The sequence below is a fragment of the Silurus aristotelis genome, assembly GCF_946808225.1.
Source record: "Silurus aristotelis genome assembly, chromosome: 5".
In the NCBI taxonomy this organism is placed as follows: Eukaryota; Metazoa; Chordata; class Actinopteri; order Siluriformes; family Siluridae; genus Silurus; species Silurus aristotelis.
The window spans coordinates 21,651,071-21,670,615 of record NC_139578.1 but is presented as its reverse complement, the minus strand read 5'-3'; the positions used below and the strand labels follow the sequence as shown (position 1 = coordinate 21,670,615).

At 37.0% G+C, this 19,545-nt stretch overlaps 1 protein-coding gene across 1 annotated transcript; it reads right to left on the bottom strand.

The window, feature by feature from the left end:
- Positions 1–429: 429 nt before the first annotated feature.
- On the bottom strand, positions 430–16,287 carry ntn5 (netrin 5). Its single transcript, XM_083543028.1, has 7 exons — positions 16,191–16,287; positions 6,440–7,821; positions 6,100–6,288; positions 4,282–4,431; positions 2,840–2,893; positions 2,501–2,581; positions 430–2,272 (listed from the first exon to the last, which is right to left on the bottom strand). Exons 2-7 carry the CDS (start codon positions 7,806–7,808, stop codon positions 1,542–1,544), a joined length of 2,574 nt encoding a protein of 857 aa, XP_083399154.1. The 5' UTR covers positions 7,809–7,821; positions 16,191–16,287; the 3' UTR covers positions 430–1,541.
- Positions 16,288–19,545: the final 3,258 nt, after the last annotated feature.

Genomic DNA, 19,545 nt, shown 5'->3' with positions numbered 1-19,545 from the left:
ATTACCTTAAAGTGTGCCTAAATAACTGCATGATACCTATCAGGTAAAGATGTTGCCAGTGTCATGGGATAATTCCTGTTAAACAAGATTGAGGTCTGTTTGTTTCGCAGGGTGACAAAAGCATGTTAGTGTTCAATCACACATGCCAAAAAAAGTGACACATTGGTTTCTCTCTGTGCACCGTACAGTTGTCATACTGGAACATCGGAGTGGCAGTGTTCTGCTTGGACATAAAGGACAAAGGTTGCAAACAACTGGCATTCTTGTTTTATATTAAATGATAGTTATGTAGATGTGATATGTATTGACATGTACAGTAGTCACTGCTTTCAAATGTGCATCGGAATAACATTAAGAGTAAGAGTGGGCTACTCATAGGCAGACAGCTTTTTATTAACGTAAGCGTATTGAGGACTAACACACTTAATATTAGGTGTATAACTTTATTAAAGGACAGCTACAATAAATAATTTTTAATAAGAGTAAGCCTGGCACATTCAACCAGTATAGTGCACAGTTGGAGAGTTAGAGAGATTTTACAGTAAATAAAACATAAAAAGGGCAAAAATGTTTTTGAAGTTGCTGATTATATGCTGTAGTAAAGTGGCAAATAAAACCTCCTTCACATAAGATATTTGAATTAAGCCTTTACAATCACATCTTAGCCTCATCTGACCAATCTTAATATCTAATAGTCTCTTAATTTTTCTTCTGCAGCATTTAGTTCCTCAAGTCTTTTACTTTTCCCTTTCATACACATCAAGGTATTTAATGTTTTAGTTGGTGCAATGTAATGTCATTTTTATTCATTAAAAAAAGACTGGCCTGCCTGCTGCAGTCGCTGATTTTGGCCACAAGACATCTCAATAGAAAATTAACCCACACACAAGTAGTGTCGCAGGTCTGGTTTTTATACAGAGTTTTATGTAAGGAAAAAGCAGGTGATCTCAAATCAGCTTCTCTTTTTTCTCTGTTTTACAGTAAGTATGACAAAAAAATCCACAAATCTTAGTGTTAGCAAAAACCCGGAAAGCACTATTGTAGGAAACAGTGTTAAAACCAAAAACTCATTCCGTAAAAATCCACCATATCACTTTAACTAAAGATTTGTTAAATAAGAGCACTTTTCTTTATTATATCTAGGTTATGTCTGCCAAAAATGTTTCTTTGTTGGGAAAAAAGTGTTTTAGAAAGAGCACCTGTTCATGGAGCTGCTGTTTTTAAAAATAAATGACCAATGACTTAATAAATATCAATAAATGACTTTAGTAAAACACATTTAAGATTTTAATAGGACTTTGGTATATAATTAAACATCACTCCAAATCCTTTCAGTCAGACATATGCTTTAAAATACAAATGTCAGTTGTGGCCCTCAATAAATCAACCAAACATCAATATATTTTTGCTAAACAAAAACTTTGTATTGAGGTTCTTCCAGCTTTTAGGATTTGGGTGTCAAATGTACTGTTTTAGTGTAGATCCAAACTGATAATATGACAGTTCTTTGTGCACTGCATAACTAATTCAAATATAGTTATTCAATGTGCACTATCAGGTTCTGTTGAACTTTCTTCCTTCTTTCCATCTGTTACTAGAGATGATGTAAGCAAACTTGTCTCCTGCTGCTGAGGCTCAATAGTTGGACTTGTTACTGCTCGAGCATCAGATGTAGGATACTGTGTTTTTGGATTATCTCCATTCTCAAAATTGTCTCTGTTATGGACAAGCTGTCCTTGTAAATCCTGTGTATTTGTGCTATCTTTTTGTGTGTCAAGTGTGGTGTTGGGTGAGTGTGTGTGGAAGATTTCATCAAACTTTGCAGATAGTTGATGGTGAAAATGCAGCCTCTCAGGTTGGAGTTTCTCGAGATGTGGTGGGATGTATTCCTCTTGTGTTTGCAAGAGGGAATGTGTCCGTGTTGTGGAGTTTGTGTTTGGTAGGCATTTTCCCCTATTGTCATGACCACGAAATCCCCTCAGTTTGGGATTCCAGTGTTCTCGCCACTGTAGGGCCATGGTGGAGCGATCAGCAACCAGCCGTCTTTCTCCTGGGTCCCAGCCCCTCCTGTTTTCCTCTGCACCGATCAAGAGGAAGGTCCTGCCCACTTGGAGGGTGGGGCAACCACAGCTGACATCACGGTCAGGAACCCAGAGGGTCTGGAGGCCTTTTTTAACTTGAGACAATCCAACACGGAAAACAGACTGCACCCACACAGAGAATTGCCACCAGGGACCAGAGCGTTCTTTGGCCCTAACCTGAATCTTTAGCACTGTGAGAGAGAGAGAGAGAGAGAGAGAGAGAGAGAGAGAGAGAGAGAGAGAGAGAGAGAGAGAGAGAGAGAGAGAGAGAGAGAGAGAGAGAGAGAGAGAGAGAGAGAGAGAGAGAGAGAGAGAGAGAGAGAGAGAGAGAGCACTCCATTGCTAAACTATACTACATTTATGTCTCCACTTAAGATATTATTTATTTCATATTTTATTCACAGACCATTGATTCTTACCATAATCTTTGAGGCAGAATGTCTCTAAATTCATTTTGACCTTGGCTTGAGATGGCTGACAGTAAGAGAGGCACTCCTCAGCTGGAGTGGATGAAACAGAAAGATGTGAAATAAGTGAAAGATTGTAGAGTAGTGAAAGATTATAAAGATACATAGAGTATACGCACATAATCCACAAGGTGGCAGCAGTTAATAATGATTAAGGCTTTAGCTAGTAAGGAGCCAGCAATAAAATAAAAAAAAAGCGTTTCACAGAACTTATATATCAATACAGTCCTTAAATGGTTCTGCCAATAAATTATATGATGGCAATTCAAATATAAACAATATATAGCTCACCTATGCTATATTGGGGCTGGTAAACTGGGGTTGGTGGAACAGCTTCTGGGATGCCTGGTGACAGAGATAGAAGCTGATTATAGCAAGCACTGACAAGTTTATTTGTGTGCCTTTGATTTAGACTCTGAGCTTTTTTACACCTCGCTGGTGTGTGTGAGTTTTCTAATCCCAGTGGTGGCTCATTAGTGCATACTGATCGTGCATCTGCATGTGTCTGTGTCTTTGCAGAGATGCCAGAAAGAGGATGTGTGTATGCTGGTGTATTTCTCTCTATCTCTTCTCTCCTTCTCAATCGCACACACTGATACACATTAGCCATGAAAGGCCTGTAGCTCTGGACCAACCATATATTATGACTGAGACTTGTCTTTTTGCCTATAGCTCTGACACAACTGTGACAGTGATACCTTATCCCTCACCTTGGCCCCCATACTGTAACCTCCTTTAGTTGCTCCTACATGTCACCATGGGTTCCATAACCTATGCAGGATTTGAATGCATTCTGTTAAGATATGTATCTAATATATGATTCATTTACTAATGACCCGTGGTACTAGTAGTTGGCTTACAATGAGCTTTGTTTAAAAACATGGCACACTCTAATTTTTGTCTCTTTGTGCTATAAATGTTATGTACACTTAAGGCATGCAAGATAAAGACCCCAAACAGTTTTGCCGGTGTCATGCTTATAATACAGCTCAGGTCAATTTCCGAGTTCTCAATGATAAGGACTGAACCTCCTTGCTGTACTAAGTGCCAAATGTTTCACGGGTGCTGGTCTTAGCTTAGTTTTTAAGCTGTGGCCTGAGCGAAGACCTCTGGTTATAAATATCCCAGTTGGTCCTGCCCAGTAAAACAACAAACAAGCTTGTCTTTCACTGAGCCTTTACGAGTGAAGAATTATGTGCCTGCCAAAGCTGGGTGCGATGCTGGCTGCTCGTCTGACTGCTACAACAGGTGCCTCATGCATGTGTCACCTGAGTGGAGATTTAAAAGTGTCGCCAGATCCACTACTCAGCTATGGCAGGGCATTGCGTGCAGATTATCACTCTCTGGGCCAACATCAGCAAGAATAGAGATTGGCTGACTACCAGGTGGATAGGAGATTGGGCATACTAATAAAGGCCAGAGGAGGTTCAGAGCCTTGTCTGGTTTTACAGGAATGAGAGGATTAACAAACAACAGGGTAAGGCAGCATATTGATATGGTGCCCAATACATGAATTAAACAATCAAAATTAATTAGGCCAAGAGCAGTCAAAGTCAATATACAAAGAAGAAAGTATGTTGGGATCATTAGGGCAGCAATGAAGTGAACAAAAATCTTCTGTCCACCTTAAAAGTAGGTCTATCCATTGAAAACTAAGCATAGACCTGTCATGAGAGTTTGAGTCTACGTTATGCAAATTAAATACAGCATATTCATACTTGAGTGGAACTTACGAATGCAGGGTCTGATGGGCGAGTGGCCGTGTTTGTATCCTGGAGCACAACGGTTACATCTTTGTCCTGTAACTCCCTCCCTGCAGAGGCATTGGCCTGTTGACTGGTTACACCAGTGGCCCACGGCACCCAGAGGATGGCACTGACATGCTGGAGTAGTGGATAAAAGTAAATAAGAGTAAAAGAGAAAGAGATGGAAAGCAGGTAAAATCCCCATATGTCACACACACACACACACACACACACACACACACACACACACACACACACACACACACACACACACACACACACACACACACACATATTGCTGCTGTATATTGTACAAAAGACCTAAAGTAACCTCTTTATCTTATGTGATGTACAATACAGCTATTTGTACTGCCATGTACTCTCACACTTTATGTACATTACTGGTCTGTCATATAATTTGTATTGTTTCATATTGCAGGTAAAGTCTAGTATAGTCTGTATTGTCCTGTATAGTCTAAACTAAATGTAAATTGTTGTTATTTATGTCTGTACATTTCAGATTCAACAACAGCTAGAACCAAATTCCTTGTTTGTGTCCACGCACTTGGCCAATAAGACTGATTTTGATTCTGATGTAAATCATCATTTGTTCCCTAAGAAATTATATGAGACTATACAAGAGTCCGCATTTTGTAAAAGTGGCCTGCATTTTTGCAAAAAATATTTTTCCACATTTCCAAGAAGTTTATCAGTGAGTCATGTAAATGTGGGAGAAACAGGAGTAAAAGTGGCTATAAAAGCAGCAGACATAACCAAGCAACTCTGTCAAACTCTGATTATTCAAACAAACTGCCTTAGGAGTACAACAATGTAAATCTACTGCTTGTATCCAGTCTGAAATATTTAGGTAATTTTTTATTGTTCGTGCTTTAGCTTTTTTTTTTTTCTTCAGAGAATTTAATGAGTGAATTTATTACAGCATGATGTGTACATAATGTTTACACACAAAGGCCGCCCACAGTGTGAAGTTATATTAGGACTAAAAGCTTCTATAAGCATGCCATGAACATTAGAGCAAAGGCCAAATGTCAGAGCACATTCCAGCAGTCAAAGTGTAGCCATAACATAGACACAAACCATCAGGCTTTCTGTCAATTATACACACAAGTCTGAACATCAGGTAAAACCATGCCATTATCTGTACTGATATTTCTACAAACAGGTGTATCTGTATATGTAATTGAACCTAAATCTAAAGTTAGCATGGCCTAAACGGCTTGCAGCTTTAATTATTCACATCTCTACCAGAATTTGTATTTTAACCAAAGTGAACATAGCTTTAAGTAGTTGTATCTCTGTTGGTATCTGTTAGATATAAACCTAAAGTGGGAAACCTTCCCCCTTTACTTTATTATTATAGTTTGTTACCGCCCTGTGTTTTTTTAATTAATTGTATTTCTCTAAATATATGACTAAAAATATAGCTTAATTCCCCTCACTATGACCCTGACCAATTAGTCCATTAGATCACTGTAAATAGTACTTAACTTCATTTTAACCAACCTCAAGGCACCCTTGAGGTTTAAATGAATCTCCTTTATGAAATTCTAATCTTAGCCAGGATGGCATGTGAACATTTCTGGCAAAAAAACACAGCTAAGTCTAAACCAAACTGTGCACCTCCTATTGGCATTTGTGCTTATATCTGTTTAAAACACAATAACTGTTAATTGCAAATACTTTCTGTTACATATGAAGCTAATATAATTATTAATTTAACCACAATGCAGGTTTTTTAGGCATACACACACAAATGTTTACACACACACTCAAACACAAACTGACATTGGCAGGCCTTGCGATGGTCGAGAGGCTTGCTGTGGTCACGGGTATATCCATTCTGACACAACTCACAGTGGCGCCCAGTTGTGTGGTGTCTGCACTTTAAACACACTCCACCACTGACTCGGCCAGATTGCTGGAACACAGTCATACTGAACCTACACTTATTGGAGTGGCCATTGCACTGACATGCTGCGAGAAAGAGGACAGAGGATGGTAATAGGTAACGATATTACTGTGAAACACATTACATTACAACGTTTGTAAAATATTTTAAGTTAAAGAGCAGTAAACTAATATAAGATCATGGTAAACAAAGACATACACAGCAATCATAACTCACGGACGCACGGGTGTGGCTGGGTGGGCGTGGCTCTTTGCCATGGACGATCATAATAAAATGGCTCACAGACATCGCAGTCTGGTCCAGCTGTGTGATGTTCACATTGACAGTGTGCATTACCTCTGTCATCACGACGACATCGAGAGGCGTGTCCATTACATTTGCACCTGCCACCCACCTGGACATCAGCGAGAGCAAAAGTATGTGTGGGTGGGGCTGACAGAGAGGAAGGTAAGAGGTGATGTGCGACCTTCTTCCTTAATCGCGAACGAGACCCTGCACGTCCTGCATTGTTTCTCCGCTTCCTCAACTCATTCCTCTTAGTGCTTTGCCCCTGAATTTCTATCATCCAATCACACAAGCCATTTTGGCATGGCTTCCACTGAGGTGTGTCTTTCTTTTGGCCCCTTCTTTTGCCTCTGCCTTCTTGAATCTCTGACTGTTTGCGGGTCACATTGTGTCCAGTTTCTTGAGAGGAACTCTTGTTCCGATTTCTTCTTGATGATTTTTCTCCTTTCTTGTGCCTTCTTGTTTCAGTCATTTTAATCCATGCATTCGCTTCTCTTTGCTTTTCACTTTGAGTGACTTCCTCATTTGACCTTATTGACCATTTTAAATCCTCACCCACTTCATCTGGCTTCTTGTCTTGTCTCACTGATTTACCTTGTGATTGATGGAACACAATCCTTATGTCAGTGGCAGTCACCCAGTCCTGGAGTCCAGGACTGTATTCAAAATCAGAGGAGGAAGGACGTCCATCTAGAGTGGAAAAAGCCAAAACAACCCCACCACGGTGTTTCTGCAAAGGCCTTGGATCTGAGCACAGAGACTCTGTCTCCTGGTGTCTGCTAAGAGCAACAGACTGAGCTGGAAGGCCGAATCTCCCCATGCAGTCACTGGAGTAGAATTGCAAGGGGCGCCAGCTGCGTCCGTAGTCCATTGACTTTAAGATTGAAATGGAGAAAGGATCAGTGGGCTCCACCTGCTGGCAGAATTGTAAGCTGATGTATGTGACCTCAAAGCGTCTGCCTAAAGGAATAGTAAAGGTCCAATCTCCAGTAACTGAACCTTCTGAAGCTTTCCAACAGGTTAGATTATGGGGATTATGGAGGTCTGTCAGAGTGCTGATGTTTCTCTCTGTCCCTTGCTGCAGGTCTTCAGCTCGTACAGGCATACCATATGCAGCGTTAATAAAATCGGACAGGCAGTGGCGTGCACGCCCATCCAGGTGGTAGCAGGGGTCATGGGGTGAGCTCCAACGAAGGGGAGATTGAGAAAGGGATGAGAGAAATGAATAAGGGAGGAAGCTTAGAAAAAGGGACAAGAGAAATGACAGGGCTAGGGAGGTAGGGGAGTGATACTGGAGCATGATGTCATCAGGCCTGCAACAGAGAAGGCAAGAAAGTAGGGAGTTCTTTAATAAGGAAAAGGTCAGCTCATAACAGGAAAGGATTATAAAGGATTTATTTGACACAGGAATAAAAACCAAAAGAGTGAGAGCATTACATCATCCATTTTCTTCACCTGCACCATCTGTGCCCCAATTGAAAACATCCCCACTCATGGTACAGAATGTAAGTTAACTGATTTACAGGAAAGTCCAGCCAACCAATCATTCGCTAGTGTATCAGTAGAGGGCGTCTCTTATTTCCTTCTGCTTGGTAGGGTCTAGCTTGATGCAGCCTTTTAAAACGGATCTTATTCGACAACTCAGGATAAAGATCCCAATGAAAAAAGGAATGAGGGCAAGCAAATGTGTGAGGCATGAAGGCAGTTTCTGTGAGAAACGTCAAAAAGCAAATGGAACAGCTGTCTTATGAGCCCAACCCCTGCGCCATTCATCAAATTTATAGTCACTTTCCCATTCCTAATCCAAACCTGAGGCACAGAGAGTAAAGGATTGAGGCAACAGAGAATGCTTGAGTGGGGAAGTTTACAGTAATGGAAGCTATGTAAAGATAACAAGATAGAAAAAGAGTGTAAAAGTGTAACTGACAGAGACAATAAAAAATTAAATAAAAGACATTTATGAATACAGGATACATAGGCCATGATATAATCTGGCATTTGTTTAGCTTTTTTTCGGCCTGAACATGAATTAATTTAGTATACTAATACCGCTATTACTATTTCAAATTTTTTGTCTGTTTAGAATGAATCTTATAAAGCATTCAGTCAACATATTTTGGTCCCCTGTTCTCAAGATGTTGTGGTTATATCACCATGCCTTGTTAAAATGTTTTGCAATGCTTGTCAAAGAGGAAATGGTAACAGGCAACGACAACGCGGACCTTGGACAGCTGGATTTAGCAAGTCAGGGAAGAAGAGGGGAAATGGAGATTAAAAGAGAAAACTGAGTGGCAGATTTACTGACTCAATGTGAAAAGGCATGTAAGACTTTTTGTACCAGCTTTTAAAGCAAAACACGTTGCAGCTATTCTGTCTGCAGTTATGTACAAGACTCTGTTTCTGAAACTGAGATTCATGCTTTTTATTTCAAGGAACTTGTCACCTGCAGGCATGACATTCAGTGAAATCAGTTCCCATAACAGTCTAATATACTCGTTTGAAACATTAAAGATAGTCATGCATACCACAGGCATTCCAACTACACTTAACATGTCTACAGGCTTAATCAATTACATATAATTTGATGAACACACACATACAATAATAGTAAACATTGCTCGTGCAATGCTAAATACTGCAATATGTCGGATTCTGTGCTTTTTCTGTTTTTGTTTTTTTAACCATACTTTAATTTTATGATTTCTAATAAAACTAAACATATATTAAACATTTCAATGTAATATTAAGTTAGATTATTAAAACATGATTAATTCACAAGTTAAACTGTGTAGTATAGGCAAAAGTAATATAAGGAAGAAATTAGCAAGTATTGTGGTTGTTCTTTTAGTATTTTAAATATATAATTATATCTATAGTAAATTCTCATTTAGACATTTCATAGAGGTTTACCCACTTCTTTCCAAATATTAGGGAGTTAAATTAATTATTATATGCATCATTTATCATTCTCAATTAATTATTTTTCTTAAAAAGAATGTTTTCTGCATTTGTTTTGTTAATCAGTTAATGACAAAGCAGTACCTGTAAAGTGCAAATAAGTAAAATAATTTCGAGATAGAAATCATTTAGCTGTGATTCCTGATTTTTGAAGCATTTTTAAACACATTGTTCCAAAGTTATGTTAAAAGGAAGGGCTTTAATTTTCCCTTCTTTTTCATTTCTTATCACCTGCTCCAATCGTTCTTAGACTATTTCTAAATGCCGTTAATGTCCTAACAAGCGTGTGACACTGACAGCAGAGTCAGCAGGCCTGTGTAAACGGGCTCAGTAGGCGTTGGGGGTAGAGGGTTGCTACAAGCATACAAGCAATCAAAAACAGTGTCAAAAAGCAACAGAACCACTAAACAAACTGGTTTAACAGTATCCTGTTATTCTGAGCACACAAAAGATTACAGATAGTTGTTTTAACCCATGTATGTAAATTTTTTATATAACAAATAAAGCTAAATAAAATCGAATAATAAAAAAATATATATATATATATTAAAATTGTTTTAAAAATGTAAACTGTTTAAATGTTGATAATCACAAATATTGATAATAAATAACTGCATTAATAAAATAATAATTATAGTTTTTGCTAATTCTTTCCCCTAACTGTACTGAAAATTAACCGAACCGTGTCTTAAAGTGAGTACCGAAGTACCGAGTACCGAAGTGTGTACCGAACCGTGAATTATGTGTACTGTTAATATTTATATAGTGTACCTCTAATATATATAGCCTGCTTGGTTAAATAATACATAAAATAATATTTAATAAAAAAAACTAAATAGAATAAAAAAATTTATGCAATACACTTTATTAGATATATTACACTGAGGAATCAATTAAATTGGCATTCAATTAAATACATGGAAAAGTTAAATAGTTTACATTTGTTAAACCCCATTTGAGTAATACAGGTGTGTGTGTGTGTGTGTGTGTGTGTGTGTGTGTGTGTGTGTGTGTGTGTGTGTGTGTGATCTACTTAACTGTTCTACTTATTTTAGCATACTTTAACAAATGTCTTCATTCCGCCCATCTTTCATTCATTCACTCCCTAGATCTGCAGAATTGTCAGGATAATTCTTGAAGCTGGACATAAATCTTGCTACAGTGACACTGCGCTAACTGTAGTTTCTTTCATATATATATATATATATATATATATATATATATATATATATATATATATATATATATATATATATTTATTTTATTTATTTATTTATTTTTTTTTTTATAATTTTTGGTTTATATAAAATTCATCTGCGTTAACAATACCATGTTAATATCCTCAATCTGGCAACACTCGTGAGGCCTCAGTCCCAAATTCATCGGTCTTTAATTGAGCGTCTGATTAATTGGCTCTCGGGTGGCGTCTCTGTATCAGCAGCCTAATGGTAATTTAGGACAGGAAGTGAGCAGGGACTGAACATGTCAGCTATTCACGGCTTGAGGTCCACAGCTGACATAATAAGCGGATGTGTTCCTGTGGAGGGCGTGATTGTGTATTTTTTCCTGTACTCGGATCTATTATATTGTTGATTGATTAATGATAGACTGTTTATTGGTCTCAGTGGATTAGTGATCCTGTAGCAGAGTGAGTTTGGACTTTCTCTGCACTCCCTCAAAGCCATGCACATACACACTGTTTCAGTATGGTCTCGCCTGATGGCCATTCCAGCAGTGCGGATGTGGTTTCAACAATTTATCCTGCACTTTCCATAAATTCACACTCACTGCGCGAGACGCGAGAAAGATACATGAGACGCTTGGACTCAAAGCTGCCTTTGAAGATGAGAAGACCTTCTTCTGGAGCCCGAGAGACACGGTGTGTTAGCACGACGTCAATAAGAGATAGAACAAAATAGTTTTATATTAAAGATACATAAAAGTCTAATGTCGGCCACAGAAGAAGCCATGGATGAAGGTATGTTCATATAAAACGGTGTAACAAATAAATGTATTAATGTTTTATTGTTTTTCCGTCATTAATGCAATATATATATATATTAATATTAATATATATATATATATATATATATATATATATATATATATATATATATATATATATATATATATATATAAGAAAAGCTTGGAATCATTATTATTATTATTATTATTATTATTATTATTATTATTATTATTATTATTATTATTATTATTAAGCCTTTTTTCTTTTGGCAAGAATTTAAACCAATAGACCAACACATATTTTTGTAATTAATAGTATTATCTGAATTATTAATGTGTGTGTGTATATATATATATATATATATATATATATATATATATATATATATATATATATATATATATATATATATATATATATATATTATAATTTTTTTATTTTTAAGGTTAGTATTCTTTCCTGACAAAAAAACACATTTTCGCCCGAGGCTTATAGGCATGACTTCAAGAGTTTAAAGACCACTTTATTGAATAGTTAAAGATGGTTACACAGTTATAGACCACTAACGAGCTCCATTCAGGCCCACATATGCTATTTTATTCATTTACGAGATTGAGGTTCGGCACAAGTCCCTCTCCTGCCCAATCGCCCTGAAATCGATTTTACACACGGTTTGGCTTGTCTTCAGGAGATCTGGATACCTGTCACATTCCGTACTCTCTGTTGGTCTTCTCATGCTAAATGGGACCTCTTGCTGTCTGACAGATTGCTGCGATTCTCAACGTTAACATTATCTCATCATGGAGCCACTGAGTTGGATCACTGATCCGCAGTGCTGGAGCAGGGAGAGAAATAGAGCTACAGTAATGTATTGGGAATATACCCTAATATTAATACTTCACTGTAAATTTAATTTTTTCATTGAAAAATTTATGTACTGCTTATTCAGGTATTTTAGTCACATTCCACTTTAAAACTATTCAGTGTGCAAAACAGGAGCTCACATGAGCGAGTGCAGCAGGGTTTGTTTTGCAGACATTTAGGACCAAATGTATTGTAAAAGGCAACTCGGTTTGTGAGGTTTCATGTGTATTTCTAATCCATCTGCAGTCCCTTTTTTGAACGCGATATAATATTCTATAATACATTACATGCGCACGTGCTTTGAGTAGTGTTTCGATACTCTCTGCTATAACATTTGCCTTTAAATCTTCTTGACATCCCTGTTTCTAATTTGTCCATCTTTGCCCGTTCTCTTGATATGTCTGTTAAATTGTTCCAGATGTTCTGAATGGTTTGCTTTAATCAGATCTGGATCTGGGTTTTACTTCTGTGTTTTGGATTATTGGATTGGATTACAGTGTGCACTGACGTTCTAACTGCCAGCGGTGGACAGTAATGAAGCTATTTATTTTTCAGGTATTTTAATTTTGGAAAACATTTGATAGTAATACATTTTTAGATTGAAATGCATTTCATTTCACTAATGCATTTTTAAATTGCATCAATGATAACAGTATCAACTACAGGTGAGTACTTTATCATTCATACAAAAGCAAGTACTTTGGTACATTTGCTCAAGTAGTAATACAAAATAAGTACTTTTACTGCAGCAATATTTACGCAGTTTATTTGTACTTTTATTCACACGTTTGTACGTCCAATGCTGAACTGTGTGCATTAACTTTTACATTTAACCTATGGGGAATGCAATGTATGCACATTTATTTAGGCCCCAGAGAGCATTCACATGCCATTTAACGTGGTTAAATATGCAGGTCAAATGATCCAAATAATCATCTCATAAAATCTCTTGGAGGTTTTAAGCATGTAGGGGAACATGCTAATTTCACGGATAGTAAACCGTTTGAAGGTCACCGCAAATTTCAGCCCCTATATAGAAATATGGGGAAAAGTGAGTGCGCCTTCTAAAATTAAACATGTGAATAAACACACTTTGCTGTCAACACCGTCGATAGTTTTAGTTGTGCTCGGAAAGTTTAAACTCTAGAGGACCTCTGGGTCCAAGTACGGCTGCCACTTTATGCATCAGGTGCATTCATCTAATTTTAGAGGAGCAGTGACCTGACAGGCCTCAGAAAATGGATTATTACGACTCGTGTCTTTAGCTGGAGTCTCCCCCCCCCCCCTCTCTCTCACACACAGACACACACACACACACACACACACACGTCGCCTGTGGCCTAAATGTTCCTAATAAATGATAAGGATGGTTTGCATTAAGCACACTGATATTGTTCGAATAGCAGCCAAATTAAACCGCAAACCCAAGATGTCATCTTCCTGTTGGAGTGTGAAAAAAATGTCGATTGTAATTAAACCTTTTCACCACTCCTCATAAGTGCCAAAAGCTCATGAGGATCTAGACTTGCTCCATGAAGTAATGTTCTTATTAAGCATGTCCAGACACGAGACCCATAAATCTACAACCTGCAAATAGATGATGGTGCTGTCTTGCAAGTCCTAATTCAGACAAACCCCTAACCTTCATCTGCTGTAGGAAGACAAATTCTCAATCCGTGTATGCCTAAGGCCATGGTTCAAGTCTGCAGGAGAAACCATATGGAGTAGAAAAAGAGGAGATCACACACTCTCCCACGCTAGATTAGGCGCCCTGGCATTGAAATTTCCTTGGGAGTTTTCGTTCCACTGTCAGTGTTGAAAAACTGAAAAACAGATGCACACAAGATCGCCCTAGAGCAATCTTCACAAATGCCAAGCACAACATTTCCACAGTGAAATCAGGCCGAGCTGTCAGACCTGCACATCGGTTCCACCTCATTTAAACCTACAGACACATGTGCTAGTTATGATCTACAAATGTTAATAGCACTCAGATGATGGCCCTGTGGACAGTTTTCCAAAAAATGCTAAATTAACATCATTAACTCAGACAAGTCCTCATATGCTCATCCGACTAATAGAACATTATCAATGAAGACCCGTCAAAAGCATGTCTTCAGACACTTACAGCAATTTAAACACCCCCCCCCACCCACCCACCCACCCACACACACACACACACTTTTTTTCTTTTTTGTTGATATTGCTCTGGGATTTACATTTACTGTAACTCTGCTCCATCATTATAATGATCATTTAATGAAAAACTCGCCTTTATGGCTATATAATTACAACCAGTCGGGTGTATCAGGTGACCCGACATGTGTCGTTGTGAAAAGTGAGCCAGAGGAAGGCAAACGGAAATTGCGTTTTTAATAAGAAAATCAGTCTCTTGCAGCTGGCCACCAACACAGGCCACAGGTCACCAGGGACTGCTTTTTGTCTTCTGGTTGTTGTTTTTTTTTGTTGTTGTTGTTTTGTTTTGTGCCATAGTTTGAAAGTTAGACCATCATCCCAGCTAATCAGATTATGTAAACAACCTCCACATGGCGTCCAAAGCAAACATCATTAATCTGACGTAAGGGGAACGATCTGAGCTCAGTTATTTCCTGATAGACATTCCAAATTGTTTCAAATAACTATTTCATAATTAGGGCACTAAATCAAACTAAGAATATAATTAGCGTTCATGATGAATAAAACATTTTAAACCACCATCATGCCATTTTGTTAAGAGCCATTTCATTAACTCGTGTGCTTCCTATTTGAGATTAGAGGAACGAAATTCCTTTTTATTTTTTTTATTTTAATTTTTTTATAAAACAGCTTAAATTGACACCTTTACGCTGCACATGTGTCTCCGACAGCTTCTTTTAACCAAAATAAGAGCAGCCACATGTAACTCATTTGTTCGTTACGCATAAATAAGCACTTGCGTTATAGCCGCATTATAAGAAAGCAGCAAAACCTTCAGATATGTGTACAAAACAATTATTCCTAATTCTCCTAAAACACAATAATTCATCACTTTCTCATTCTGTAATCATATTCCAATTTCTTTTAAATAATAGTAATGAAATTATAGGTCTGGTTTTTAATGATTTCGCAATACATGAATAATAGTTATGATAATGATGATGATAAATATATATTTTTAAAGGTCTTGTCGTTTTGACGTTATTATTATTATTATTATTATTATTATTATTATTATTATTAATAATAATAATAATAATAATAATAGCAACAACAACAGCAACAATAATAGTAGTAATAATAATAATTATTATTATTATTATTATTTTTTTTATTTTTTTTATTATTATTATTATTATTAATATTATAAAATAATTATATTCACAATGTTTTCCTTGTTATTTTCAATTTGGCTTGGCCCAGAAAAGTCGCACATGTATGGACGAATTAAATTAATAATAAAATACGTAATTAATCTAATTGTATTAATTTTTTAATTAGATTATATTAATATACGATGTTTACATTTAAGGTTAATTTGATCGTTTCCAATTTTCTTGAGCAATCGCACCGAAATTCACATTCTTCATTATAAGAAAATTATTACTGGTTTTTTGTATTAGTTATTTGTATTGAAAAAAGACCTCAAGCCTGTGTATTCACTTTGCTATGTCTAATTCTACAAGTTTATTTTCTTGTGTCTGTACAGTTTCTCATGGTTACATTCACTTCAGGAAAACACGCTCCAACTTCATGCACTGCAACTTCACCACCAATCAGCTGGACAATCCTACGCCATTGCTTTTCTATATTTAAAGCCTCTACTCTGCTATAAGTCCATAACTGGCTATAAACCAGCTACAATTGTTAAGTATGAAGAGGAAATACAAAAAAACAAGCAAAACACGGAACTCCTACCATGTGCCGCGCTGCCGCTTTGCCTGCGTCTCATAGGGTCTGTGATCAATAGTGCCACAGCAAGCAGCGCGCGCGGCGAGCCCATTACTGTCACCGTGACGTCACACTCACACACACACACACACACACACACACACACACACACACACACACACACTCACACACACACACACACACACACACACACAAACACAAACACAAACACATACACACACACACACACACACAAGCCGCTGACGCTTCTGTAGTTGCAGGCGCGCGTTTTAAACAGGTGGAAGCGAACACCATAACGCAGAGTGCGCAATTTTAGCCACCGCGTTTTGGACGCAGAATGATTTGCGCTTTGCCCAAATAAATTTGCAGTCCAGTGTGAAGGAATGACGACATAATTTTCAAACGACAAGCGCCTGCTCATTAATTCTAGTGTCAGATATTCAAACGCACATCTGCCTGAATAAACACTTGACAATTTCTGTAGTAAGTTAGCTGATAATTGACGATCATATACAAGACAGAGAGAGAGAGAGAGAGAGAGAGAGAGAGAGAGAGAGAGAGAGAGAATGAATGAAACGAATTAACTGAGAAGGGAAAGATGAAGCCACTTTCCCAGAGCAGTCTCATAAAGTTGATTGATGACTTCCCTTGAGGACTGTGTCCCAGGTGTGTGTGTGTGTGTGTGTGTGTGTGTGTGTGTGTGTGTGTGTGTGTGTGTGTGTGTGTATGTTTTTTGCGGGGCGGGGGGGGGTGTTCAACAGAGTAGTCCAGTTTAGACATTTTTGATATCCTTGGACATGAGACAAGTATAATAACTGTGTTGAATTACCAGGATGATTCTGTATCACATGAATCCATAAGGGAAAGCTTTAAGCTATAGTGTGCAGGGTGTGTGGAAATAAAGTGCACTGCTTGATAGAGGAGATGTGTAGGAGATCCAAGAGGATCAGCATGAAAGTGCAAGTGAAGTGAAAATGAAAGCTACTGTGGTCAGCATGTCACTAACCTCCAGATATTTAATGCAATTGTGGTTACCTTCTTGAAGTTGGTCCAGACCTTATTAGAAAAATGCAGGTAGAAAAGCTTTGCAATCCCAGAAGAGTGTGCTGAGGTAGGATCTTTATCCTGTTACGACTCTAATTACCTTTTACCAATGCATATTATTTTTACAGTGAGTAATCCAAATAATGCAAATAATAATAATAATAATGATGATAATGATAATGATATTATTATCATTATCATTATCATTATCATTATTATTATTATTATTATTATTATTATTATCATTATTATTATTATAATACACTTTAACCTTTTATGAGGTCAATTTTTCAATCACATCTTGGTTTAGAATTATTCTTGCCCTAACATGATGCAGCTTGGCCCGTTTTGGAAAAAGCAACGCAGTAAGAGGTTAATTTGTCTTGTAGGCAAATGATAATGTGAATGCATGGCAGGCAGCTGCTGATTAGAGTGGCATTGTGAAGCATGTTAGTATTAATTACATGGATACGTTCTCACAACATTTGAGACCAGCCAGTGAAAGTATGCAACATGTGAAGGGAAATTCCACAGTATTGATATCAAAACAAATCCATGCCTAGACAAAGAAAACATTATCTAAGAGCAATTACCTTGGTATTCGGTCCTAACTCCAATTTAAAGTTCTCTGAGAGACCATGTACAAACACAGTGTGCCTCAATGCTAGAAGGAAACTAAAGGGAGGATTTTATTTGCAAGAGCCTGTAGCTTGCCCTCTAGTGTTATTTTTTTTGTGCAGAAGACAGACAAAACAATGTCCCAGTGTTTTGAATTGCATTTCACAGTACATTCTCTTCTGAAAAAAACTTGTGCAGAAAGGCAGTATTCATACTGACTTACAGAAAATCTCATCATAGCAGCATGTCATGGCCTACTCTAGATGGTATGACTTTTCATCATCATAAACAATTCTGAGTGGGTGGTGGTTGGGAGATACGTGTAAAATTCTGGTGAAATAATATGTTCTTTGCAGGTTAATCAAGACAGCTAAAGTAGCACCCCCAAATAATGCTTCCCAGTAGATTCAAATCACACCTAATCACATGTGGAAGTTAAGTGAGTAGTAAATCACTGAAGTGGACAGCTGATCCAGTGCAGTTTGTCAAAAAAAAAGAACCTGGAGAAAGCCTGATTTAATAGCTGATGAATGTCATATGCTAGTGTTTCCTGTTCCTGCTCCTGTAGGAGTTACCCTGCACTATATAACTTTAACATACATAACGTCCACTGAAAATTAACTGTCAGCTGATATAAGTGAAAATCTGTGCAGTGTTGCATCATCCAGATTTGCAAACTATTATTTCTATATAATTGTGCAATAATCACCATAACTGTAGTATATCTCCAAATGTATTGAAATTCAAATACAAATGTTCACGTACACATTCATAACATGAAAAAAGGAATAGAACATATGGATATAAATAAAGTAAATGAATAAAAAAGTATAGAAAAATATGTATATAGAAAAAAATTCTACTTTAATGTAATTGAATTTATATGTATATAAATCTAATATCTAGAAATAATGATAAAACAATGTGAGCTTGCTTGATTTATAATAACTTTGTCTATGTATTAATGATTTTTTTGTACCAATTATAATTAGAAATATTACATTTATTAGTTAGTTTTTTCATTAAGCATATAAACATTTTCTGTATCATTTCATGTCTAAAAAAGTGTAAATACATGAAGACACATTAATTCCAGTAAAAATGATTTATTTTAAGCAAAGAAAAAAAAAACTAAAGAATAAGTATTAAATATACCGAACTATACCTTTTGTCCACTGATTCAAATTAACACAGCTCAGAGAGTAAGGATGTAGATAAGAGCTTAAAACCACATAAAAGGAAATAAATGAAAAATATAAGTTCTGGAGATCTCATTAGAATCATCTATGTTTTCTTATTGTGAAGCTTGTGTTTTGTCTATTCAGAAATACTGCTTTTTAGCTCTTTCTTGTAATAACATATAATTCATGAATATGCTCAAGGCTAGCCCTAGCAATGTTATAGGCAGTGGAGTGTAAATATACTTTTAGTCTGGCCTCATGTCAGCAATGAGACACTCACCAGAGATCTGTGAAAACATTAATGGGAGCATTAACAGTGTGCTGCTCCAAGCAATGCATTTTTGCTGTAAAATCTGTTTTACTGTTTAAAATAAAGACCTAATTACAAATGCCTCCATGAGACAACTGATGCTACAAATCCTGTATTCATTCTCTTACTAAAGGTCCAGTAATCAAAGCAAATTCAGCATTTTCCATTTAACTATCCAAGCCCTAAAATACACTCAACCACCAATCCC

Coding starts and splice junctions, on each gene's coding strand:
- ntn5 (XM_083543028.1), bottom strand. CDS start 7,808: ATGCTCCAGTATCACTCCCCTACCTCCCTAGCCCTGTCATTTCTCTTG. Junction 4,432..6,099: donor CCATCGCAAGGCCTGCCAAT/GTCAGTTTGTGT, acceptor CCACTACTCCAG/CATGTCAGTGCCATCCTCTG. Junction 2,273..2,500: donor ATTCTGCCTCAAAGATTATG/GTAAGAATCAAT, acceptor TCTCTCTCACAG/TGCTAAAGATTCAGGTTAGG.